The sequence below is a fragment of the Haliotis rufescens genome, unplaced genomic scaffold (assembly GCF_023055435.1).
Source record: "Haliotis rufescens isolate VD_foot unplaced genomic scaffold, xgHalRufe1.0.p SCAF_5, whole genome shotgun sequence".
NCBI lineage: Eukaryota > Metazoa > Mollusca > Gastropoda > Lepetellida > Haliotidae > Haliotis > Haliotis rufescens.
The window spans coordinates 24,942,882-24,967,803 of record NW_025964223.1 but is presented as its reverse complement, the minus strand read 5'-3'; the positions used below and the strand labels follow the sequence as shown (position 1 = coordinate 24,967,803).

The 24,922-nt window shown below is 39.8% G+C and overlaps 1 protein-coding gene across 1 annotated transcript in view; it reads right to left on the bottom strand.

Moving 5' to 3' along the window:
* The window catches only part of LOC124111194 (S-adenosylmethionine decarboxylase proenzyme-like), a 43,500-nt gene extending 23,438 nt beyond the window's left edge, over positions 1–20,062 (bottom strand). Inside the window, exons 1-5 of the mRNA XM_048383538.1 lie at positions 19,865–20,062; positions 6,974–7,060; positions 5,121–5,247; positions 4,010–4,084; positions 2,694–2,721 (exon numbers count right to left, since the gene is read on the bottom strand). Of these exons, the coding sequence (XP_048239495.1) occupies positions 2,694–2,721; positions 4,010–4,084; positions 5,121–5,247; positions 6,974–7,060; positions 19,865–19,968 (421 nt within the window). The 5' untranslated portion in view covers positions 19,969–20,062. The remainder of the gene's footprint in view (positions 1–2,693; positions 2,722–4,009; positions 4,085–5,120; positions 5,248–6,973; positions 7,061–19,864) is intronic.
* Between the last annotated feature and the right edge of the window lie 4,860 nt (positions 20,063–24,922).

Genomic DNA, 24,922 nt, shown 5'->3' with positions numbered 1-24,922 from the left:
ATCCACTGACAAAATCTTTATATACACTCTCTGACACTTCTTTCCAATGGAATTTAACTTCACATAGAAACCATGAGATACATGGACTTGCTGCATGCAAAAATCTGTTATTCAAAAGTTGCCTTCCGATTCATGCACCAGGTCCATTCCGTTCTCAAATCAACTCCTAAATGCTCCAGTTTTTTATCTATGGTTCAAACGCCATACTCTACCTCAATATGTTCATGAAACATGCCTCAGGCAGATATCTATTTCTATCAAGTGTGCCATAGGGCATTCACAAGCGGTCACATGTGCCTTGTGCAAGTTACGTGTGCCAGCAAGAACAATACTTGTGATCCATCTTTGACCTCAGTCATTTCACCAAGAGCTAGATTACAAAAATTAAAGTTCAACGTTTTCATTTGCATTGAGATTGATGAAACACTTTTTGGTTTCTGTCAGTAATGTTTATATTACTTTCTGACTATTAATGCACTCCTTATGATACTTTGAGTAAAGAAAAAGCTTCAGCAAACTTCAGTGTATGCTTGACCTGTTGTTTTAATTGTGTGTCTAAATACATTTTGCCAGGGCTACATTCAAACTATTCTCAATTGGACATTTTGTGCCCATCAGTTTGTTTGTTGTTTTATGCCGACTCAGCAACATCCAGCTATATGACGGCGGTCTGTAAATAATCGAGTCGGGACCAGGCAATCCAGTGATTGACATCATGAGCATCGATTCATCAGTTGGTACCCGGGTTGGGTAAGGTAGGGTAAAAGGGGTTGGGTCCCCTGGTAGTAAATTTGGATTCGTCCTAGCCCTAACCCCTGCACACCAAATGTGTGAAGGTAAAAGATAAAGAAAAGTCTGAGAGGAACAGTGAGAGAGCTGGGTTATTACACTGCTTTTTGCACTAATCATGGGACACCAGGAATGGGCTTCACACATTGTACCCATCTGAGAAAATTGAACCCCGGCCTTGTGTAACAAGCTAACACCTCAACCACTAGGCTACCCAACAGCCCGAGAGCAAGCTACATGCTTCAATACAAGAAGCTATCTGGTAGACATGCCTAATTACTTCTGATGACCTGGACTGGGATAAATTCCTGATAAGCTTCAGCTAGACATCTAGGTGAAGGTTGCATGTCTGCGCCAGCCTAGTTTCACGCAAGGAATGAATGTCTGCACAACAGACTCAGATTACACAACATGTTTCTTTGGATAAGAATTGAGGCTGGACAAGTTTCAAGATACCACTATATAACTATGAATACTTTACACAACAGCCGCTTTTGATAAATTTCAGATCAATGAAAGTTTGTTCAAGATTTAACAGACTTGAAAGTAAGGTCACACGTTATATTTTTTAATGAAGTATCAACTGAGCAATCAAAATGGGAAACAAAGTAAGATTATCATAAATTTGCCTGTTTGCTCTAAAGTTAATGGATAAGAAAAAGGATATGATAATCTTCAAAAAATCTACTCAAAGTTAACTGTTCACATCAGAATAGAAGGGTCACAATATGAAAAAGAAAACAAAGTTTCACAAGTGTGTCTGCTCACTAGACAATCCTGGAGAAATGCCATATCCAATTTGAAGCAGCTGGCTTGGTGTTGATACATTAAACATCTCAAATTATTTCACCAACTGATTACTGGGAAATGTTTTCAATTGATATCTAATATACAAGCCGTGTGGTTACCAAAACGGCACAGGTGAGAGAAATATAGGCTTTACTAGATGCTGCCCATAATGACAATATGAATATCAAATTTTTATAGAGTAACAGGTTCGTGTTATCCTATATGTTACAACAGATGGCCCACGAGCAGGAACTCCACTGCACTAGGACTCAGTCACTCAGGTGTTGCGGGTCAGCCAGAAGTATTTCCAGACATATCAAGGGCGGTGGGGTAGCTTAATGGTTAAAGTGTTTGCTTGTCACGCCGAAGACCCGGGTTCGATTTCCACCTGGGTACAATGTAAGAACCTCATTTCTCGTGTCCCCTGATGTGATATTGCTGGAATATTGCTGGAATATTGCTAAAAGCAGCTTAAAACCATACTCGCTCACTCAATCACTCCAGACATATCTCATTCACCTGTAAATAATCAAGTATGGACAAGAAAAGCGTGGTTTGACGAGCTGAGCACCAATCCATCAATTTGGGGGATAAATAGGAGTTGAACTGTATGTGTTTTCAAATTTACCGGTGTTAATGAATATTCAATGCTTGTGCCATTTCCCTAGCTTTCTCTCTGTACCTGAACTTTTTTTGTGAGACTGAAATTCACAATGGATGATATGTGCTTTGGTGACAACTGAGCCTTCGTAGTTACCAGCAACTACATCAAAGTTGTTCTGACAGTCCCTGACAAAATGTATGTACAAACTTAAAATACAATTAATGTGGCATCCATTTTGCCAAGCAGAATGGCTCATTTGTTTTCAAATTTGAGGATAGAGAACAAAGAGATACTTAAGAAGACAGCGTATTCATCCACAGTGAAACTAGACAATTTCTGGGATCCAATCCCATTTAATGTGTTTCAACCAATTAGATTGTAGCAGGCACTGCCATGTTGACAATGACACACAATCAGTCCGAATTCACTATCTACCACCCAATCCTAAATCTAGTCAGCCTAGCATTGGATACCAGTGGCCTCCCCACAGTGTCTTCCCGTGAATACTTACTTGGAAACAGCTTATCCAGATGTGTCACCTGAAAGACAAACACATGTCTGTAAACACAAACAAACAATAATAAGATTCCTACAGACAGGCTTACAATTCTATTGACTGTTTTCATGGAAGACAACACGTTCAGCTTGATCCATATTGTCAGTTACTGATGACCAAGTGAGCGTGTGATGTGTGATCATTTACACAGATGAAATTTACTAAATGTTTGAATCCAGCAATACAAATGGCGATATTTATTAAATATGCATACTGGTAAGATTAACTTAGAACTTCGATCTTCAAGATGTTGCTGAGAATGAATTATAGATGTTCGGAGAAGGGTAAAAATGCCAGATCAGCTATGCACTTGGAAAGACTTTATAAAACCATGTGAAGGTAAATAACTATTTAGTATTCTAAATTTGAGTGAGTTTGGTTCACTGTCATATTGAACAGTATTTCATTGAAATAATGGCGTGTCATCTTGGTGTTGGTGGACAGTCTGAAGTGATGCAGGTGGCAGACAGTTACCACTTTGGTGAAACTGACGAGCATGTCATGGGCTGATAACTTTGAATATTTTCTGATTGAACCGAGATTCAAACCCTTGATCATAGCTTCACACCTAAGGGAGGCAACTCTGCATAGTGAACTGCAGCGCCTTAGACCACTGGGGCACTGTTCCAACTAAACTTGAATGAGTGAGTGAGTTGGGTTTAACGCCGCTTTTAACAGTATTCCAGTTATATCACTGCGCATCAGCTTAATGTTGGAGCAAAGCCTGAAGTGATGCAGGTCTCAGACGTTTACCACTTTGGTGAAACCCACGAGCACGGCTATGGAGCTGACACACCTAGAAACATAATCGGGTCGAACCAGGATTGGAACCCACAATCATAGGTTTCTGGGGTGCCCAAGGGACGCAACTAAACTTGATCACAGGCATGTTTAAGGTGATGATAAGAAGGTGGTCTGCGTCTAAAACATTCCTCCACTCTCGGTAAACTGACTGTGTTGCTCCCATCTGGAGTGTTCTATGTGTCAGGCACTGCAAGTAGCACTACAAGTATTTGAGCTGGAAAACCTTTAAGTTTGGTAAAAGCAGATTCCTTTTGAAATCCATTTTTCATACACCAAAGCAGTGTTTGAATTGCACTTTTGCATAATGGTGAGTACTTAATGTGGCTTTTTAGGATTTGAAACAAAATTCTGTGAAAACTCTGCAATTAATAGTCAGCATTGAAACCATATTTAACATGTTTAAGGTATTAGATTTGAAATAAATACTGTTAGTATTAGAACTGTTTTAAAATAATACTAGTTGTTACCTCATCTTCAAAACTTCGATGAATTCCATGCTGAAGTTCTGGACGAGAGAAATTCTTTCGAGAATAGAAGATATCCTGCAAGAAAATAAACCAAATGTATTCACAGATAACAGTAAACCACAGATAGAGTGAATAACAGTGATGAACATGGTGCTTCTTGAGGAGTGTGAACAGTTCATGTTTGATTATCCTGTTGTATCATTCACACCTCTATATTTCAAATCCTGCTCACTCTTCCTAATTAAGATCAGATCTTCAACTCTGATACGACGCCTCTCTGCATGAAGCCGAGATTAATTGAGATTGGATTCACACTATGAGTAGTTACAAGCCAAAGCACACATTCTGTCCCACTGACTTTAAACCACTTTTGGTAAAACAAACAAACGGGGAATATTTACGCAACAAATTTGTCTGTTAGTTTGTTGTTTAACACCACACTCAGCAATGCTATATCATGTCATCCATATCTGAGATTCGCTCGAGTCGTTGAGAAAAAATGTCATCCAGGTGTGAATTGACCTACTTACCATACACATTATACAGGTAACATCAATAAGAAATGAGCAACTTTGCATGAACTTAACAGGGATCAGTTCGAGGAAGAGAAATCCGAAGTCACAAAGATATAAGATGAATGAGGTACTGACAAACAAGCGAGTTTTAGCAAGTTGCCAAAAGTCACACTGTTCTATCAAGTTTACCAATTTGGCGAAAAGCAAGTATCTCCTCCCCCCCCCACAGCATGCAGGACTGCATGTCAAACTGCATCAGCGAGGATCAAGCTCTCTCCACACTGTGACTCAGTTTGAGAGAAGGTCAACTTTCTCATGTAATCCCCTGCCCTACGTTCTTCTCAATGCTTACTAGCTTACCATGCTTACTATGTTAACAGAACACTACCCACAAAAACTTAAAAGTGTTGCAAGTATCTGGTAAAATATTTCTTAACCAGTTTCAGATGTGCCAAACAAATATCACACACACCACCACTCTATTTCTGTACCTATAAATACCAAAACAAAACATGGTATTCTGCAACTCCGGTCACATCACGCAACAAACAAGGGAACCTGGTGATACAATATGTCAGCTGTAACTCAGAACTTACCATGACTTTGTCAAATCCACAGTTATCCTTCACTATCTTGATGAGTGGGTTCACGGCCAACAGTAGAGTGGTGCGTCCACAGGTTTTCAGAATAAATCTGTCTCTGGTCACAAACATGCTGCTCTCGCTGTGTGCAGGAAGAAATATATAGAAATACATAAAGATATATATCTTAACCCTGTAACACTTTAAGTGTACAACATTTCATTTTCAAATCAAGGGCCTAATACAAGGATAGAATTTAACAAACATTTGATGTCTGGTGATATCATGTAAGAACATCCACCAAAGGCTAGAAATTCTACCAACCCTTAGGATACCTTTAACATTAGGGAAACTGGCTCAGGATAGTTAGGGCTAGTTTCCATCCTTTGCCTAATGGATTGGTTTATTAATACCCACCTGACCCATTTGTCAAACATTTTCAGACATGAGATGCACTGGTATACTAATAAATCACCATCACACTTCATTTGTTCGTAGCCTGTGATAGGAAAAGCTACAAGTCTCTCCAGTCCAAACCAAGTCTTAACAGGGAGTGACACAAAATGCAAGTCACAAAATATTTTGTCTGACCAGAAGCCCTGTACTGCAGACAAGTAGATGGCAACAGTGTACTTGCCTGTGACCATGTGAACTGTATTTCATAACCCTGCATCCACCTCTGAACACATTGAACAATATTAGAAACTGCCACTAGTCCTGTAGTCCTTGCCAAACTGTCCAATTGTTAAGGTATCAAAGGACTAGTAGAAATTTGCTATTTTTAAGGGTTTTGCTAAATGTTATCATTATAAGGACTAGTGGACTGAAAATGTTAGTTTCCATCACCATGATCACTGTTGAACAGTACAAGGAAAACACCACGATTACAGTCGTATCAACATGGCTTATAAAGGTGGAAGCTACAATTTCTGGAGACAGATTAAATAATTTTGAAATGAAAAATACCCAACTCCCCCCCCCCCCAAAAAAAAAAGGAAAGGGGATGGTCTGTATTCAAATGCACTAGGTCCTCTTTTTAACAATAGTGTCAAACTAACACTTTGCTTCAGAGGCATAGAGAGACATCACTCAACACGCACAACATAATAACAGTTTTTGTACCAGTACAACTGACTGTATTTACTGTTTTATAGAGATTTCAACCACATTGGGATATGCTTATCTATAAATATCACAGACAAATGTCATCATGGTGGGGTATTATCTTTCAGCAAAAAGGATCAAAACATGCACATTTATAATTTTTCTCAATTCCTAGCATGCAGCACCATTCCATTGATACGGTGCTCTGATGTGTGGAGCAATGCAGTGATGTCACACTTCCCATATATCATGATGATGCTATAACCATTCACCTTTGCTGTGAACACTATGATAATATCAGCCTAATCTGTTTGGAACATCATGGTCGTGAGGATAATGCTGTGTATCTTTAATCATCAGTCAGTCATCTGCACAGCTTAACATTGACGATGGTATATTTTCAGATTTCTATAATGTTGAAGGACTCCCGACACACGACAGTTATCATGGTTAGTGTCGCACAGTGAACACAAAAACATTACAGCTGATATCCTCAAGCTGTTGCAACACGTCGCAGCTTTGTCATTTCAATATCGTTAAAAAAAACAGAGAGCAAAAATTTACATATAGAAATAATGATTAATAAAATATGTTATCATTGGAAAACAAACAGCGTAAATGTATTAACATGATCCAAATTAACATTGGTTGACCATGTCGCTTGACACAAGAGCAGTCTGGTGATCTTAGTTTCTACTGATGTCAACAGTGGAGCACGCATGGGGTGCTGGGGCTGCTGTCATGGTAGCAGGAATCATTCTCACCTGAGTACATACGCGTCCATGTCTTCATCCGAGATGCAGCTGATAATCTCACATCGGACGAGCTTGAGAAGGCCTTCCCATTCTTTCCTGACAAACAGAATGAAACACATTGAGCCTGAGTAGACTATGTCCTATAGCATGAGTAGACTATATCCAATAGCAGGAGTAGACTATGTCCAATAGCATGAGTAGACTATGTCCAATAGCGTGAGTAGACTATATCCAATAGCGGGAGTAGACTATATCCTATAGCATGAGTAGACTATGTCCAATAGCGTGAGTAGACTATATCCAATAGCGGGAGTAGACTATGTCCTATAGCATGAGTAGACTATGTCCAATAGCACAAGTAGACTATGTCCAATAGCACGAGTAGACTATGTCCAATAGCACGAGTAGACTATGTCCTATAGCACGAGTAGACTATGTCCAATAGCACGAGTAGACTATGTCCTATAGCATGAGTAGACTATGTCCAACAGCACAAGCAGACTATGTCCAATAGCACGCGTAGACTATGTCCAATAGCATGAGTAGACTTTGTCCAATAGCGGGAGTAGACTATGTCCAATAGCATGAGTAGATATTATTCAATAGCATGAGTAGACTATGTCCTATAGCACGAGTAGACTATGTCCTATAGCATGAGTAGACTATATCCAATAGCGGGAGTAGACTATGTCCTATAGCATGAGTAGACTATGTCCTATAGCATGAGTAGACTATGTCCTATAGCATGAGTAGACTATGTCCTATAGCATGAGTATTCTATGTCCAATAGCACGAGTAGACTATATCCAATAGCACGATTAGACTGTGTCCTATAGCGTGAGTAGACTATGTCCTATAGCATGAGTAGACTATATCCAATAGCGGGAATAGACTATGTCCTATAGCGTGAGTAGACTATGTCCTATAGCATGAGTAGACTATGTCTTATAGCACGAGTAGACTATGTCCAATAGCATGAGTAGACTATGTCCAATAGCATGATTAGACTATGTCCAATAGCATGAGTAGACTATGTCCAATAGCATGAGTAGACTATGTCCAATAGCGTGAGTAGACTATGTCCTATAGCATGAGTAGACTATGTCCAACAGCACGAGCAGACTATGTCCAATAGCACGCGTAGACTATGTCCAATAGCATGAGTAGACTATGTCCAATAGCGGGAGTAGACTATGTCCAATAGCATGAGTAGATATTATTCAATAGCATGAGTAGACTATGTCCTATAGCGTGAGTAGACTATGTCCTATAGCATGAGTAGACTATATACAATAGCGGGAGTAGACTATGTCCTATAGCATGAGTAGACTATGTCCTATAGCATGAGTAGACTATGTCCTATAGCCTGAGTAGACTATGTCCTATAGCATGAGTAGACTATGTCCAATAGCACGAGTAGACTATATCCAATAGCACGATTAGACTGTGTCCTATAGCATGAGTAGACTATGTCCTATAGCGTGAGTAGACTATGTCCTATAGCACAAGTAGACTATATCCAATAGCGGGAATAGACTATGTCCTATAGCGTGAGTAGACTATGTCCAATAGCATGAGTAGACTATGTCTTATAGCACGAGTAGACTATGTCCAATAGCATGATTAGACTATGTCCAATAGCATGAGTAGACTATGTCCAATAGCATGAGTACTATGTCCAATAGCATGATTAGACTATGTCCTATAGCATGAGTAGACTATGTCCAATAGCATGAGTAGACTATGTCCTATAGCATGAGTAGACTATGTCCTATAGCATGAGTAGACTATGTCCAATAGCACGAGTAGACTATATCCAATAGCACGATTAGACTGTGTCCTATAGCATGAGTAGAATATATCCAATAGCGGGAATAGACTATGTCCTATAGCATGAGTAGACTATGTCCTATAGCCTGAGTAGACTATGTCCTATAGCACGAGTAGACTATGTCCTATAGGGGGAGTAGACTATGTCCTATAGCACGATTAGACTATGTCCTATAGCATGAGTAGACTATGTCCTATAGCATGAGTAGATATTATCCAATAGCATGAGTAGACTATGTCCTATAGCGTGAGTAGACTATGTCCTATAGCATGAGTAGACTATATCCAATAGTGGGAATAGACTATGTCCTATAGCGTGAGTAGACTGTGTCCTATAGCCTGAGTAGACAATGTCCTATAGCCTGAGTAGACTATGTCCTATAGCATGAGTAGACTATGTCCTATAGCGTGAGTAGACTGTGTCCCATAGCACGAGTAGACTATATCCTATAGCATGAGTAGACTATGTCCTATAGCATGAGTAGACTATGTCCTATAGCACAAGTAGACTATGTCCAATAGCGGGAGTAGACTATGTCCAATAGCACACGTAGGCTATGTCCAATAACGGGAGTAGACTATGTCCTATAGCGTGAGTAGACTGTGTCCTATAGCATGAGTAGACTGTGTCCTATAGCATGAGTAGATATTATTCAATAGCATGAGTAGACTATGTCCTATAGCGTGAGTAGACTATGTCCTATACCATGAGTAGATTATATCCAATAGCATGAGTAGACTATGTCCTATAGCATGAGTAGATTATATCCAATATCATGAGTAGACTATGTCCTATAGCATGAGTAGACTATGTCCTATAGCATGAGTAGACTTTGTCCTATAGCGTGAGTAGACTTTGTCCTATAGCACAAGCAGACTATGTCCAATAGCATGATTAGACTATGTCCTGTAGCATGAGTAGAATATGTCCTATGACATGAGTAGATGATTTCCCACAGCACAAGTAGACTATGTTTGTTTTTTTGTTGTTTAACACCACGCTCAGAAATATGCCAGCAACATAACGGTGGTCTGTAAATAATCAAGTTGGAACTAGACAATCCAGTGATTGACATCATGATCATCGAACCACCCCTTTGGGATACGATGGCATGCATTAACCAAGTTAATGAGCCTGACCACCCGATCCCGTTAGTCGCCTCTTAGGACAAGCATAGTCACCTTTAACGGCCAGCATGGGTTGCTGAAGACCTATTCTAATCCGGATCTTTACAGGTCGAGTAGACAATGTCCAATAACATGAGTAGATTATGTCTAAAAGCTACACAAGGTCAGAGTTCAAAATGACCAATTTCTTGTGTCTATGTCATTACAAGAATTACACATCACGGTGATTTACTTGCTTCTAGCTATTTTTGAGTCCAAGGACTCTCTGTAATAATTCTGGGTGTCAAGGCATGTACTTGGCATTCCCTCACTTTAACTGATTTCATGGCATGTTACTGATGTCATATCACGGCACATGCTCAGAAGTTTTAAGCGTATTAGTTTGTTTGTTGATTAAATGTTGCACTCAGCAATATTCCAGTTATATGAAAGATGGCCTGTAAAAGATCGCATCTGGACTAGACAATCTAGTGATTGACATCATGAGCATCGATCCATGCAATTGGGATACGTTGACATGCATCAAACCAAGTCAGCGAGCCTGACCACCCTATCCTGTTAGTCGCCTCTTACGACAAGCATAGTCGCCTTTTACTGCAAGCATGGGCTGCTGAAGACCAAATCTAACCTGGATCTTCACGGGTCGGTTATATACAGAAATCCACCCCTGATACTCTGAGTGTACTTCTTACACTCAACATCAGTCATGTTTTATATATGTAACATGCATAGCTGTAGTACAACAGTGACAAAGACTGAGCAGCAAGACTTTTCACACACTTCATTGAATCAGTTTGCCCATTCTCAATGTTAATGAGTGAGTGAGTTTGATTTTATGCCGCTTTTAGCAATATTCCAGCAATATCACGGCGGGGGGACACCAGAAATGGGCCTCACACATTGTATCCATGTTGGGAATCGAACCCGGGTCTTCGGCGTGACGAGCGAACGCTTTAACCACTTGGCTACCCGACCCCCTTCTCAATGTTAAGTATATAGGACACAATTTGTTGCATCCAGTGAAACTCGACATCCAGTTACCTGTACACACAAAATTCATTTGGCCACTTTGTTTAAATTGTTTGGAAAAATTGAATTTCCAATAACAGTTTCAAGGAAGATTATACGTATAATATGACAAAAACATGTTTGAACGATACACATATTTTGATGGTTCTACTTGTGAAAAATGTGTGTATTGTTTGAGAGTGTGTGTACTTTGGTGCATGTCCAAGGTCACTGGTTTTCATTGGAATTCACACATTGTCAATGATTACAGTTTTACCCTACTTTTGGAGGAGTCACAGCAACTTCTAAGGCTGTATGCCAAGGTCATACAATGTCGGACTATAAACAGACCAACCTTTAGAATACCACCACCATAAACAGTGGGCTGTGTCAAGTCATGAGCATCCAGGCGTATTCCTGGCTATTCAACAGATCTGTGTAAAGGTATCTTTGTTGTAGTAGGTAAACAAGTCAAAAAGTAGGAACACTGGCTGCCATGAACTTGTGTACTATTGGTTTGAAATACTTAGGACTGTTTCATCTAAAATAACCTGCTCATTATAACATTAGGCACAAAAATCCTGTTTCCAGATTTCCCAATGTAGTGCCCCTTGTTCATGTGTTGTTAGGTAAACAAGTAAAAAAGTAGGAACACTGGCTGCCATGAACTTGTGTACTATTGGTTTGAAATACTTAGGACTGTTTCAGCTAAAATAACCTGCTCATTATTACATTAGGCACAAAAAACCTGTTTCCAGATTTCTCAATATAGTGCCCCTTGTTAGGTAAACAAGTAAAAAAGTAGGAACACTGGCTGCCATGAACTTGTGTACTATTGGTTTGAAATACTTAGGACTGTTTCAGCTAAAATAACCTGCTCATTATTACATTAGGCACAAAAAACCTGTTTCCAGATTTCTCAATATAGTGCCCCTTGTTAGGTAAACAAGTAAAAAAGTAGGAACACTGGCTGCCATGAACTTGTGTACTATTGGTTTGAAATACTTAGGACTGTTTCAGCTAAAATAACCTGCTCATTATTACATTAGGCACAAAAAACCTGTTTCCAGATTTCCCAATATAGTGCCCCTTGTTAGGTAAACAAGTCAAAAAGTAGGAACACTGGCTGCCATGAACTTGTGTACTATTGGTTTGAAATACTCGGGACTGTTTCAGCTAAAATAACCTGCTCATTATTACATTAGGCACAAAAAACCTGTTTCCAGATTTCCCAATATAGTGCCCCTTGTTAGGTAAACAAGTCAAAAAGTAGGAACACTGGCTGCCATGAACTTGTGTACTATTGGTTTGAAATACTCGGGACTGTTTCAGCTAAAATAACCTGCTCATTATTACATTAGGCACAAAAAACCTGTTTCCAGATTTCCCAATCTAGTGCCGCTTGTTAGGTAAACAAGTCAAAAAGTAGGAACACTGGCTGCCATGAACTTGTGTACTATTGGTTTGAAATACTTAGGACTGTTTCAGCTAAAATAACCTGCTCATTATTACATTAGGCACAAAAAAACTGTTTCCAGATTTCTCAATATAGTGCCCCTTGTTAGGTAAACAAGTAAAAAAGTAGGAACACTGGCTGCCATGAACTTGTGTACTATTGGTTTGAAATACTTAGGACTGTTTCAGCTAAAATAACCTGCTCATTATTACATTAGGCACAAAAAACCTGTTTCCAGATTTCTCAATATAGTGCCCCTTGTTAGGTAAACAAGTCAAAAAGTAGGAACACTGGCTGCCATGAACTTGTGTACTATTGGTTTGAAATACTTAGGACTGTTTCAGCTAAAATAACCTGCTCATTATTACATTAGGCACAAAAAACCTGTTTCCAGATTTCCCAATCTAGTGCCCCTTGTTAGGTAAACAAGTCAAAAAGTAGGAACACTGGCTGCCATGAACTTGTGTACTATTGGTTTGAAATACTTAGGACTGTTTCAGCTAAAATAACCTGCTCATTATTACATTAGGCACAAAAAACCTGTTTCCAGATTTCCCAATCTAGTGCCCCTTGTTAGGTAAACAAGTCAAAAAGTAGGAACACTGGCTGCCATGAACTTGTGTACTATTGGTTTGAAATACTCGGGACTGTTTCAGCTAAAATAACCTGCTCATTATTACATTAGGCACAAAAAACCTGTTTCCAGATTTCCCAATATAGTGCCGCTTGTTAGGTAAACAAGTCAAAAAGTAGGAACACTGGCTGCCATGAACTTGTGTACTATTGGTTTGAAATACTCGGGACTGTTTCAGCTAAAATAACCTGCTCATTATTACATTAGGCACAAAAAACCTGTTTCCAGATTTCCCAATCTAGTGCCGCTTGTTAGGTAAACAAGTCAAAAAGTAGGAACACTGGCTGCCATGAACTTGTGTACTATTGGTTTGAAATACTCGGGACTGTTTCAGCTAAAATAACCTGCTCATTATTACATTAGGCACAAAAAACCTGTTTCCAGATTTCCCAATCTAGTGCCGCTTGTTAACCCGACACCCATTTGTTTTTGTCCCTTGAGTTGCCCCATGGTGTACATCACCATCATGTTACTGTCCATTTTATATACCAAAGGAGTAAACATATTGCGCTTGTGTGTTGAACACTATTTATCATCCAAAACTGGCCCTCACAGGAGATATCAAGCGATATCTACACTGTAGATATCGCTGCAATGAAATTGCATTACAATGCTTTTCAGACCATTGCGGAGTCATTGGTTACCATGACGTCATAATCAAATGACATCACTAATGGCTCTGCTACTGAAGCTGTTAGCAGTACATTTTACACTTGAGACACTGCTTACAAACTGAAGAAGTTGGAAGAATGATTTTGGATTATAAATAAAATCTCACCCTCGTGTCTTTTGATATCAAATATATCAACACTTGTTGATAAAAGTGGGAAAACTCCTCAGCAAGTGAGTTTTTCCACTTTTATCAACTTGTGTTCATATATTTGATATCAAAAGACACGAGGGTGAGATTCTCCATATAATAGACCAACAATTACTTGAGAGGTTGTTAAATAACTTTTTCTCTACTTCATGACTACATGAAATTATTGTGATGAGCTTGCATGGACAAATAAACAACTTTCATGTCATTAAAGACTATTGTTGATGTGGATTTCTATCTCTTTTGCATTTCATTGGTACGATATTGCAGCAAACGGGCTATAGTAATAGATGGCTGAAACAGGAAGCACATTTAACTTTTGTGTGACCTTATACTTTTTAGGATGCAACTAGAAATCGTACTCGTTCCATTTTTTTTATTACTGTCATGGGAGATTTGAAACATGCTGTGACATCTCTATTACCTTATCATGCTTATGTTTATCTGTGTCAGAGCTCCGGATTAAACTGCATAGTAGACGTGATAATCACCATAATTTATTCCAGTTGGTTCTGTATGAATGCGTGTTAATATGGATGAACAAAAATCCAAACAATAGTTTGACGACTATATACATAATAATTGGTGCATTTCAGCTTGCATACCCTTATGTCTTTACAGTGCATTATATACTATTATTGACATACATAAAACATGTAGTAAGGTTATATGATATGTGAATTGGGGCATCACATAAACACAATTATGTTCAAAAACGTTCCTTCAATGCTAAAAAAAACCCTCATAAGCTGGATAAGGAGCCAAAATATACTGAGTACCGGGGACCTAGAAGTATTCAACCCTGGACGCAGGCATTGAGTACCGGGGACCTAGAAGTATTCAACCCTGGACACAGGCATTGAGTACCGGGGACCTAGAAGTATTCAACCCTGGACGCAGGCATTGAGTACCGGGGACCTAGAAGTATTCAACCCTGGACGCAGGCATTGAGTACCGGGGACCTAGAAGTATTCAACCCTGGACGCAGGCATTGAGTACCGGGGACCTAGAAGTATTCAACCCTGGACGCAGGCATTGAGTACCGGGGACCTAGAAGTATTCAACCCTGGACGCAGGCATTGAGTACCGGGGACCTAGAAGTATTCAACCCTGGACGCAGGCATTGAGTACCGGGGACCTAGAAGTATTCAACCCTGGACACAGGCATTGAGTACCGGGGACCTAGAAGTATTCAACCCTGGACGCAGGCATTGAGTACCGGGGACCTAGAAGTATTCAACCCTGGAAGCAGGCATTGGTACCAGGGACCTAGAAGTATTCAACCCTGGCAGCAGGCATTGAGTACAGGGGACCTAGAAGTATTCAACCCTGGACACAGGCATTGAGTACCGGGGACCTAGAAGTATTCAACCCTGGACGCAGGCATTGAGTACCGGGGACCTAGAAGTATTCAACCCTGGACGCAGGCATTAAGTACCAGGGACCTAGAAGTATTCAACCCTGGAAGCAGGCATTGGTACCAGGGACCTAGAAGTATTCAACCCTGGCAGCAGGCATTGAGTACCAGGGACCTAGAAGTATTCAACCCTGGAAGCAGGCATTGAGTACCAGGGACCTAGAAGTATTCAACCCTGGAAGCAGGCATTGGTACCAGGGACCTAGAAGTATTTAACCCTGGAAGCAGGCATTGAGTACCAGGGACCTAGAAGTATTCATCCCTGTCAGCAGGCATTGAGTACCAGAGTCCTAGAAGTATTCAACCCTGGAAGCAGGCATTGGTACCAGGGACCTAGAAGTATTCAACCCTGGCAGCAGGCATTGAGTACCAGGGACCTAGAAGTATTTAACCCTGGAAGCAGGCATTGAGTACCAGGGACCTAGAAGTATTCATCCCTGTCAGCAGGCATTGAGTACCAGGGACCTAGAAGTATTCAACCCAGGTCAAGGACTTACACTACACTCATTACCTAGAGCAAATGTGTTAACTGACTATAAAAGTCCAGTTTCCACCACTGCTGAACAAGGCTGGGTTTCCGGAGTTTTGGCAGGACAAATGATTCCATGCAAAGTCCAATCAAAATCGTGTAATGAACTAGACATCCGGTTTGCAAACAACATGGATTTCAGCATGCCGATTTTGGTTGACTGCAGGATTTGCAAAGCACGAGTACTGTCAACTTGGCGTTGACAGATATGTTGCAAATCTTTTCACATTTTTAATCAAGGTGCTCAAGTGATGTGATGTACTTCACGGGGTAAGACCTGTTTTACAATATAGATCTTGATTATCAATCAGATCGTTTTGACTGATCGATTTTTGTGTGCATGTTTTGTTTTTGTTTGTTGTTTAATGCCATACTTGACAATATTCCAGCAAAATGATGGCAGTCACTTATTACATAAAGCAGGACATGGATATAACGAACACGGATAGAGCGAACAAACGGATACAACAAACTTTTAAAAAATCCCTGATTTATCTCTTACATGATATCATATCAAATTTACGTACATAACAAACTCTACAGCGAACTAACAGATACAGCGAACTGATATCTTATCACCGACAATCCCATCTATCACTAATTAGTGACGTGTATAGCAAACTGAGAAATCTCACTCAGTGTCAAGTGTCCGACAATTGGCTGTACGCAATCAGCGATGAATCAACACATTCTCGGCGAATCAACACAAACAGCGATGACGGATCAACCTTGTTGTACTTAAATGAATGATATGAAATGTTATCAGCTGAATGCTATGAAGTGATCACTGCTAATGCAAGTCAATGCTGCAGTTACATGTATTGTGTTTTGTTTTATCCAAGATGGTGGACGTTTCCGAGTGAAAACGTATATATACATTGTATAACGAAGAACGGATATAACGAACTGATTTCTCCGGTCCCTTGTAGTTCGTTATATCCATGTTTTACTGTAATCAAGACTGGAAGTGCTCACAACACACTTTTCTATTGTTATTCACAATTGGCCAAAACATTATCAATGTTATTAAAATATGAATCATCAAGTTATTCAAGTATGATATCATAAACATGAAAATTCAATTCCACTAGTAGGGAGCAGGATCATTCAACATATGTTGCCATTCAAGGGATAGAAACACACTCAGATTTCATTCAAGTGGGTCACAGGGTATTCATACAGAGGATGTGTGTTTCCTTTGTAATTTAGGTGTGCAATCACGAGGATTGCATTAAAAGAAATAGAAATAGGTTCATTAAGCATGTCACCTATGTTCATTTATCATCTATAACTGGCTTCTGCAGGAGACTACAATGGGTGAGATCAAGCGGAGATATCGCTGCAATTCAATGCTTTTGAAACCGTTCATCAACTGGAATCCCAAATCTCTCTGCCAACGACGCTGGTTTTCGTACTTTTACACTCAAGACGTTGCTTATTATGATTTACAAACTGAAACAGTTGGAGGAATGATTTTGGATGATAAATGGTATCGCACCCTTGTTTGTTTTGACATCAGCTGATTCATCAACACCCGATGCCTCAGCAAGCCCTAGATGTTAAAAGTTTTGTGTTGGTATATTTTGATATCAAAAGTCACTGGAGTGTGGTTCTCTATAGAGCCAATCGACTTATCATCCTTCGGCAACTTTACTTGTGTGAAAGTAATTATCAGTGGCTTGTTTAGGCTAAAAAAAATAATAGTCTTGGTTCTCAGGCACTGCCCACATCATCATGAAGTTCATTGCACGTTTCGTTTTTGTTTCCATTTTAAATTCTTTTTTAGCATTGTGTTTAAGTATTAGGATTTTTATATTTTTTTGAAAATTGTAATAAAAACAAAACGTGCGGTAGTCTTTATGATGATGCGGGGGGTACCTAAGAACCATGACTATTATTCTTTTTAGCCTTAAACCGAAAATATGATTTCAATGAGCGCCTTACAGGCACTGGGAACATATTTTAACCATGTCTTTATGACCTAACTGTGCCATTGCAACTGTAATATAAGGAACTCCAAGCCCTGCATTCTTCACTTCACCCCACTGTTACATATTCAATAACTTCATTTCTAGAAACATCTGGTCATGACCCAGGTACACGTCTCTTTGAACGGTTTACAAATACCTTTCAACAATGGATTGGATGAGGATGCAAAAATTGATTGCCAACAAGCCATGATGTCAGTGAGTGAGTGTGGCATAATTCTTCTTTGAACAGTGTTTTAATCATAATCAGGGTTATCAGGACAGTGATGACTCCTGGGTACCTATGTGGTAGGGTCTGTGGGAGTTCACTTCTGTGTCTGCTTATTTAATACTAGATACTTGGGCTGGGACAGGTAACTACTCGGGTACTCAGGTCAGGTGGGTACTGAGTAGAACACAGATACCCACAGGACTACCCAGACTCGCGTTTAGTCAAGTGATATACTGTAAATCTTGAAATTAAAGCGAGCATGAATTAAGTGCAAAAAATGTGGGTGGTTTTTGTTTGCATTAATTAACTCCAAAATGACTATCAACAATAAGATTGCCTCACTGCACACTTCAGACAGTGGAAATAACAAATGACGTCATACACAAATGCTGCTAGTAGTGAGACTACTTGTCACAACTGTGAGATCCGATACATATCATGATACCATACTCACAATCCAATATGTATCTCGATACTTGCATGTGCTCCTATCAGTTTCTGTTATATGTTTTAGACATCTTTTTCATAGACAGTGTGCCAGGCATCCTTACGATTTACAGCTGGCAGTGTCAAGTATGGCGCAATGGATGAAAATATTTACCTTTTCACTACTCATTAGTGTTTGGTGTAACATTTCGAGTCTCATCTTTTTTCAAGCTCCTTAACAACATGTGACCATGCACATAATGTGGTAATCAAGGTAGACGCTTCAAAGTCCACTAAAGACATCAAAGTGTTCATTACTTGCAACTGAAGTTATGTTCCAAATTCGAATTAAGCTACACAAGGAAGGATATTCAAGAAGTAATGAAAACATACCTCAAAACTTACATTTTGACTAATGCACATTTTAATCAAACTTGATCTGATGACAATTTTGGTTACATATCGGCTGATGTTAATAATCTTCCTGTGTGTAATGCCAAGTGACTATGTTGTGTACCTGTTTTTAACTTGATGGAGGGGCCTAGAAATCATGTGACGGTAACAAGAGGCGCCTGATCGACTTGTCTCGCTTACAGATATAAATGTTCTCAAAGGTAAGACTTAATTTTAGAGTAATGGGATTGTTATCAGACACATAATGAGAAATACTTCTTAAACCCATAACACAAGGGTATAGACAACTTTTATGAAATGATTATTCATGATTATGATTAACAATATAATTGTAATTCATGTTAAGCAATTTTTATGGACATTTTGCATTAATCTTACATAATAAAAATTTGACTATCTTATGTTTACGATAGTGTCTTCTAGTTGTTTTACACTAAACAGTACACCCAATCAGGCCCCTCCTAGAGTGCTGTGCTGTCATTACTCCACAACAAAACCAAATAAATGTTGGTTAGGCCCTATATAGCCTATATATATAAAGATGATGAATGCAAAGCAAGATGAAAACTCAAAACTCAACTAGACAGCCCATCACTGTAGTGTCATTCACACCTGCACTATATGCACTAAAACAACTAGACAGCCCATCACTGTAGTGTCATTCACAACTGCACTATATGCACTAAAACAACAACATGTTCATTTTCTCAAGAGATTGAGGAGATGGTGTAGGCTATAACATCCATGTTGTCATGACAACACCTCATCACGGCGCAAATGGAACTGGGTTATTTAGAGAAATTGGCAGACTGACAACAGAAGTATAGGTTTGCATCGACATAATAAGCTACTTGTCTATTTCCCGTGACCTTGTTTTTAGACGCTAATCAGAATTTCCACACTGACTTTTATCGAAGAAGCCGCAGTTGACTGAGCACTGGACCAAATCACCTGCTGTCACTCCACCTTTTGTGCCGGCGTTCGACAACCTGCTAATACTCGTGATCAATGTGGCATGGGAATAAAAACATAGTTTCACCTTGCAACTGTCCGTAGATCGCACTTTTCATCACTGGAAGATGCAAACCACACCTCTAACAGTTTCTCTGTTCCTTCGAAGAAATGGTCACCGGCACCGGCCATGGCCACTCTGCGTGATGATGTAGCACGAGTATATATTGACTGACCGGCTCGTAATTTTCCGTAGCATGTGCCGGAAAGTGCCGAAACTGGGTCAAAGTAGTCCCGAGCTTGTCAGATCCTTGCGCGAATGACTATAGCCATCCGCTGAATTATCATTCGTTAACCTCTATTAATGATTATCAGTGTTAAGCAGACTTATAATAGCTGACCTTTTATTTAAAAATGATACTGCCTGTGCTTAATTAAGCTGTTTTATATGTAGACCTATTTTCTTATGCGGGAGTTCGTGGAATTGTGCAGCCTGTGAGAAATGAATGTATCTAAAGCTGTGGAGGTAGCAAATAATTAATGAAAAAATATATATATATATAAAAGCAAACAACGTAATTGCGATATAGATCTATATACGGCTTAGATGCAGATCGTTCTCGTGAAAACGTATCAATCATATATGAAAGTAATAAACCATCTCTGCGATCAGTTGAAAACAATCAGTGATCGATACATTTTATTGTGTCTGAAACTTAAGTGTTCGCTCATTCATTTCCATCAGTATACATACAGAGTACTGATCAGTATTTTGTGGAAAAATGAATTAAGTATCAAAATTATTTTATATACGGCTGCTTAGATTAAATAATAAGCTTTGTAGTTTAAGCTCTCGTGAAAATTCTCAATCAGTCCCAATGTTGACCCTCTGAGTGTGAGTGAGTGAGTGAGTGAGTTGACTTTAACGCCGCTTTTAACACTATTCCAGTTATATCACGGCGCGTCAGCTTAATGTGGGAGGAATGCCCGAAGTGATGAAGGTCTCAGACGTGAAACGTGAAACCACTTCGGTGAAACCCGGGATTCGAACCCACAATCATAGGTTTCTGGCGTGTCCAAGGGACGCAACTCTGCACAGCGAATCGCGGCGCCTTAGACGACTGGGCCACCCGTGCCCCCGTTGACCCTCTGAAAATTCTGATCGATGCTCATGATATCAATCACTGGATTGTCTGGTCCAGACTCGATTACTTACAGACCGGCGTCATACCCCGGTCACACATTCACGGATCGGACGCCGGATTAGCCACGGATACGATCCGGCATCATTCGTGGCAATCTGTAGTGGTCCGTAGCTGTCCGTATTGTATCCTGGGTCAATCGGGGGCGGTCGGGTAGCCTAGTGGTTAAACCGTTCGCTCGTCACGCCGAAGACCCGGGTTCGAATCCCGCCATGGGTACAATGTGTGAAGCCCATTTCTGGTGTCCCCCGCCGTGATATTGCTGGAATATTGCTAAAAGCGGCGTAAAACCATACTCACTCACTCCTGGGTCAATCGTAGTAGTACTTGTATATCCGTGACACTTTTTGAGTATGTTCAAAAATTCCCCACGGATCAGACAACCGTAGTACATCCTTACTGATCCGTATAAGAACGTACTTATCCGTTGTAGTCCGTAATAAACCGTACTTATTCGTAACACATCCCCGGACTCAAGTCGCCAAGGATCGGTAAGGTTGGTTACGGTGAACTACGTACTTGTACGGTTACACCACGGATAAGCCAAGGATACAATACGGTTTGCTACGGATTTGTCACGGATCAGCACGATCGCACTACGTTCTATTAGGGATAGGTAGGGATTACCAAGGTTTCTCAAGGGTTCCTACGGGTTACTACGTGACATCACGGCATAATACGGCTTACTACGGTCCACTACAGTTTATTACGGATTATGTCATCTAGGTGGGATGTGTGACTTATTATGGCGCGGGAACCTTACTAATTGTCTGTAAAGGGATTATGAACACAGATAAGTATTCTAACACACAAGATGCACATTTGGGGCCCGGGACAACCTTCTTCTTGGATCGGGCCTGGACATTGCAGTCCTAAACCAAATGTTTGGTAAACGATGAAATACCGACTTCGAAGATATCTTAATTGATCTGAAGTAAAAGTTACTGCGAAGTTTTCTTTCTTTTCTTTCATGTGACAGAAAAAGATGACCTCATTAAGTCTTACAATTGTTTGTAAAAAAATGAAATATAAGGGAGAAAAGAGCTGAGCATACCATTTCTCAGCTTCAAATGTCTCTTAGTAACAATTTCATGCTGTAATTGCCTCAAAAGTGTATCATAATGCGAATTCATCGTGTTCTGGGATGACGAGGACTTACAAAAGGCCAGACACTATGAGAGAAAAGAGAACAGGCCACGTACTCTCTCCTGGGAAATGTCTACAAAAGTAGTCAGGATATTCATGGCATCGTGTAATGTTGAGAACAAAAGATGTCACTTTTAAGCAAATCCTTCTATGTGAGGCTCAGAACTTATCAGTCAACCAGTTGCATCTCTATCTTCAAAAGCTCGTGAAATTTGTCAAATATGAAAGCAAATATAATCTGAAAAAATACCGTAAACTACGTTTATAACGAACATGCTTTTAACGAACTAATTATTTAGTAACGGTCATTTGTTGTATGTATTCTGTATATATGTTTATAATGAACTACAGTTATTACGAACCAAATTTAGTGGTCCTTTTGAGTTCGTTAAAACCGTAGTTTACTGTATGTGAAATTTGGTGATAAGACGGTTTTGGAAAGAAGCAGGCATTCCCATTGGCACTTATTGTGATCCCCTCCTCGTTGTTTCTTTATGCATATTAATAGCAATTTCTTCTCAGATTGGCAAAATAAAAACAAGGGAATTGACCAAAAAATTGATTTTAACCTATTTCCTTTCAACTGACTTACTTACATGACAATGTTAAAGGTGAGGAAGGGGATTTGTGACGGTCAATAATAAGAATAAAAGGATACTTTGCACTTTGCAACGCTTGTTTTCTTACAGTAACAAACGAATCAACAGGTAAATCCAGATGGATTCAACAAATTGAATCATATCTACCCTCGAATGCACTAAAGGACCAGCCAACTCATATTCTCGTTAGGTCGGGATTTTTCTTTAAGCCTGAAGCTATTCAGTCAGGGCCTCAAAACATACATTTGTTTCTCTGTAAGGTGGAAACAAACAAATTTTTAGATGGTTTTAGACTCGATGGAAATTGTGGAGTTATATGTCGTCATCAATTTCAAACCATGGGATAGTTTCTCTCTTTCATGTTTTTGCATACAGATTGCATGTTTCCCATATGATGTATTGTATTTTGTCAACAAAAGGACAAATGCCTCTTAGTTACTAGTTATAACATCTGCCTCAGTGTTATGGGGTCAAGAGCAAATATTGTATCCCTTACTAGACTCTAAACAAAAGGCCGGTTGTTGAATTGGCAAAATAACTGTTACAAACCCGTTTATTGTATGTACATTTGTTATGTGTAAATTATTTAATCTTTGCACTTTTGGCACAACAGACATTCAAAATTTACATGTTGTGTTCAGTTTAAACAAAATCAGTATATATGGGCTTTCGTGTGACCTGATTTCTGGTCCATCACTTAAATATCTGTCTTGTTTTCAGGTCGCCTTCGCATGTGTCTGTATTTTTCAACATTATACCTCAAAAATAGGGATTAACGTTATTTTTCAAGGGAGGACTTTTTAGTACTTTTTTAATCTCCCGTTTTGTAAAACTGGGGGATGTAGCGATCAGCAGAACTGAGAAGAACTCCTAAACCGTTGAATATAAACCATCCTGGTGGCAAACTGGTACCGTTGACCATACAGATCACCCTAGTTGTGAAATGGTGCTTTTGATGTTTGGGGATTTTAATTTTTTTTATTACTTTTTTTCAGACAGACGGAAAGATAGATTTATTCAGTATACGACCTTCAACCAAAAATACAATAATTTGTATGATGACATATTTACTGCATTCTAAAATAAAATACAATACATATAACCTTAGCTATTTGGGTAGCCTAGTGGTGAAAGCGTTCGCTCGTCACGCCGAAGACCCGGGTTCGATTCCCCACATGGGTACAATATGTGAAGCCCATTTCTGGTGTCCCCCGCCACAAGACTCGGAATAACTCTCCGGCGCATATAAAAAGCCAGTTATCTGATGACGTGAAGTGGATACGTCGCCATTCTTCTTGGAGGGCCTGGATCAGTTCTTTTCGACTGGCTGAAGGATGTGGTCGCTGTCAGACACGACGATCCATGACAAAGGGGTTCTATGGGGAACATGTCTTGGGAGCGTCCAGGCCACGGCAACACAAGGAAGTTCTGTAAGATTTGGGTTGTCATGAAATGTCTCCCCATACCATTACACCCCCTCCATACGGCGGCCCCCTGAATGCCAAATGCCGCCGTTCGCTCTCCCCTTTAGCTATAAACACTAAGTCTTCCTTCAGCTCTTAACAGACAGAACCGGCTTTAATCAGTGAAGACGACCCGCGGCCAGTCACGTCGCTGCCAACGACGTACAGTCCGGGGTCATCACAATCTCCGACGTCGATGTCAATAACTGTCCGGTTGCCTGGTCTATCTGTAACGTTACATGAAGTTAGCTACAACAACACGTGATCGACCCAAAGTTCTAGCAATGTGGGCATGGATGGCTCCGATCTGTATCACGCCCAGGGCCGCTCGCGTTGTTCTGGTGTCAGTCGTGGCATTTGTGTGGTGTTTTGTTTATGAATGTGAGCGTCTGGCATGCCATCCGTATCATTTATACATCCGTGTAGTTTCGGCTGCCCATGCCGCATGTGTTTTTCACTTTTTCGCATATTCTACAAAAGAAACAAAAAACAACAACAAGCAAACAAAAACATGCAGTGAACGTATATCTGCATAGTGCGTTGATGTATTTGGACGATGTGTTTTGTATCGATTTATTTTTGAACTTGTGCTTGTAAATTTTTGCAATTTCATTTTTAAAGTGGCAATAATTACTTTTGGCCGTCAGTTTATGTCGATATGAATCCCAAAGTCTCCATGTGATCGAAGTGAGCTACATTTTTTATATTTCATGTCCTCAAGCTCTTGATTCCACCT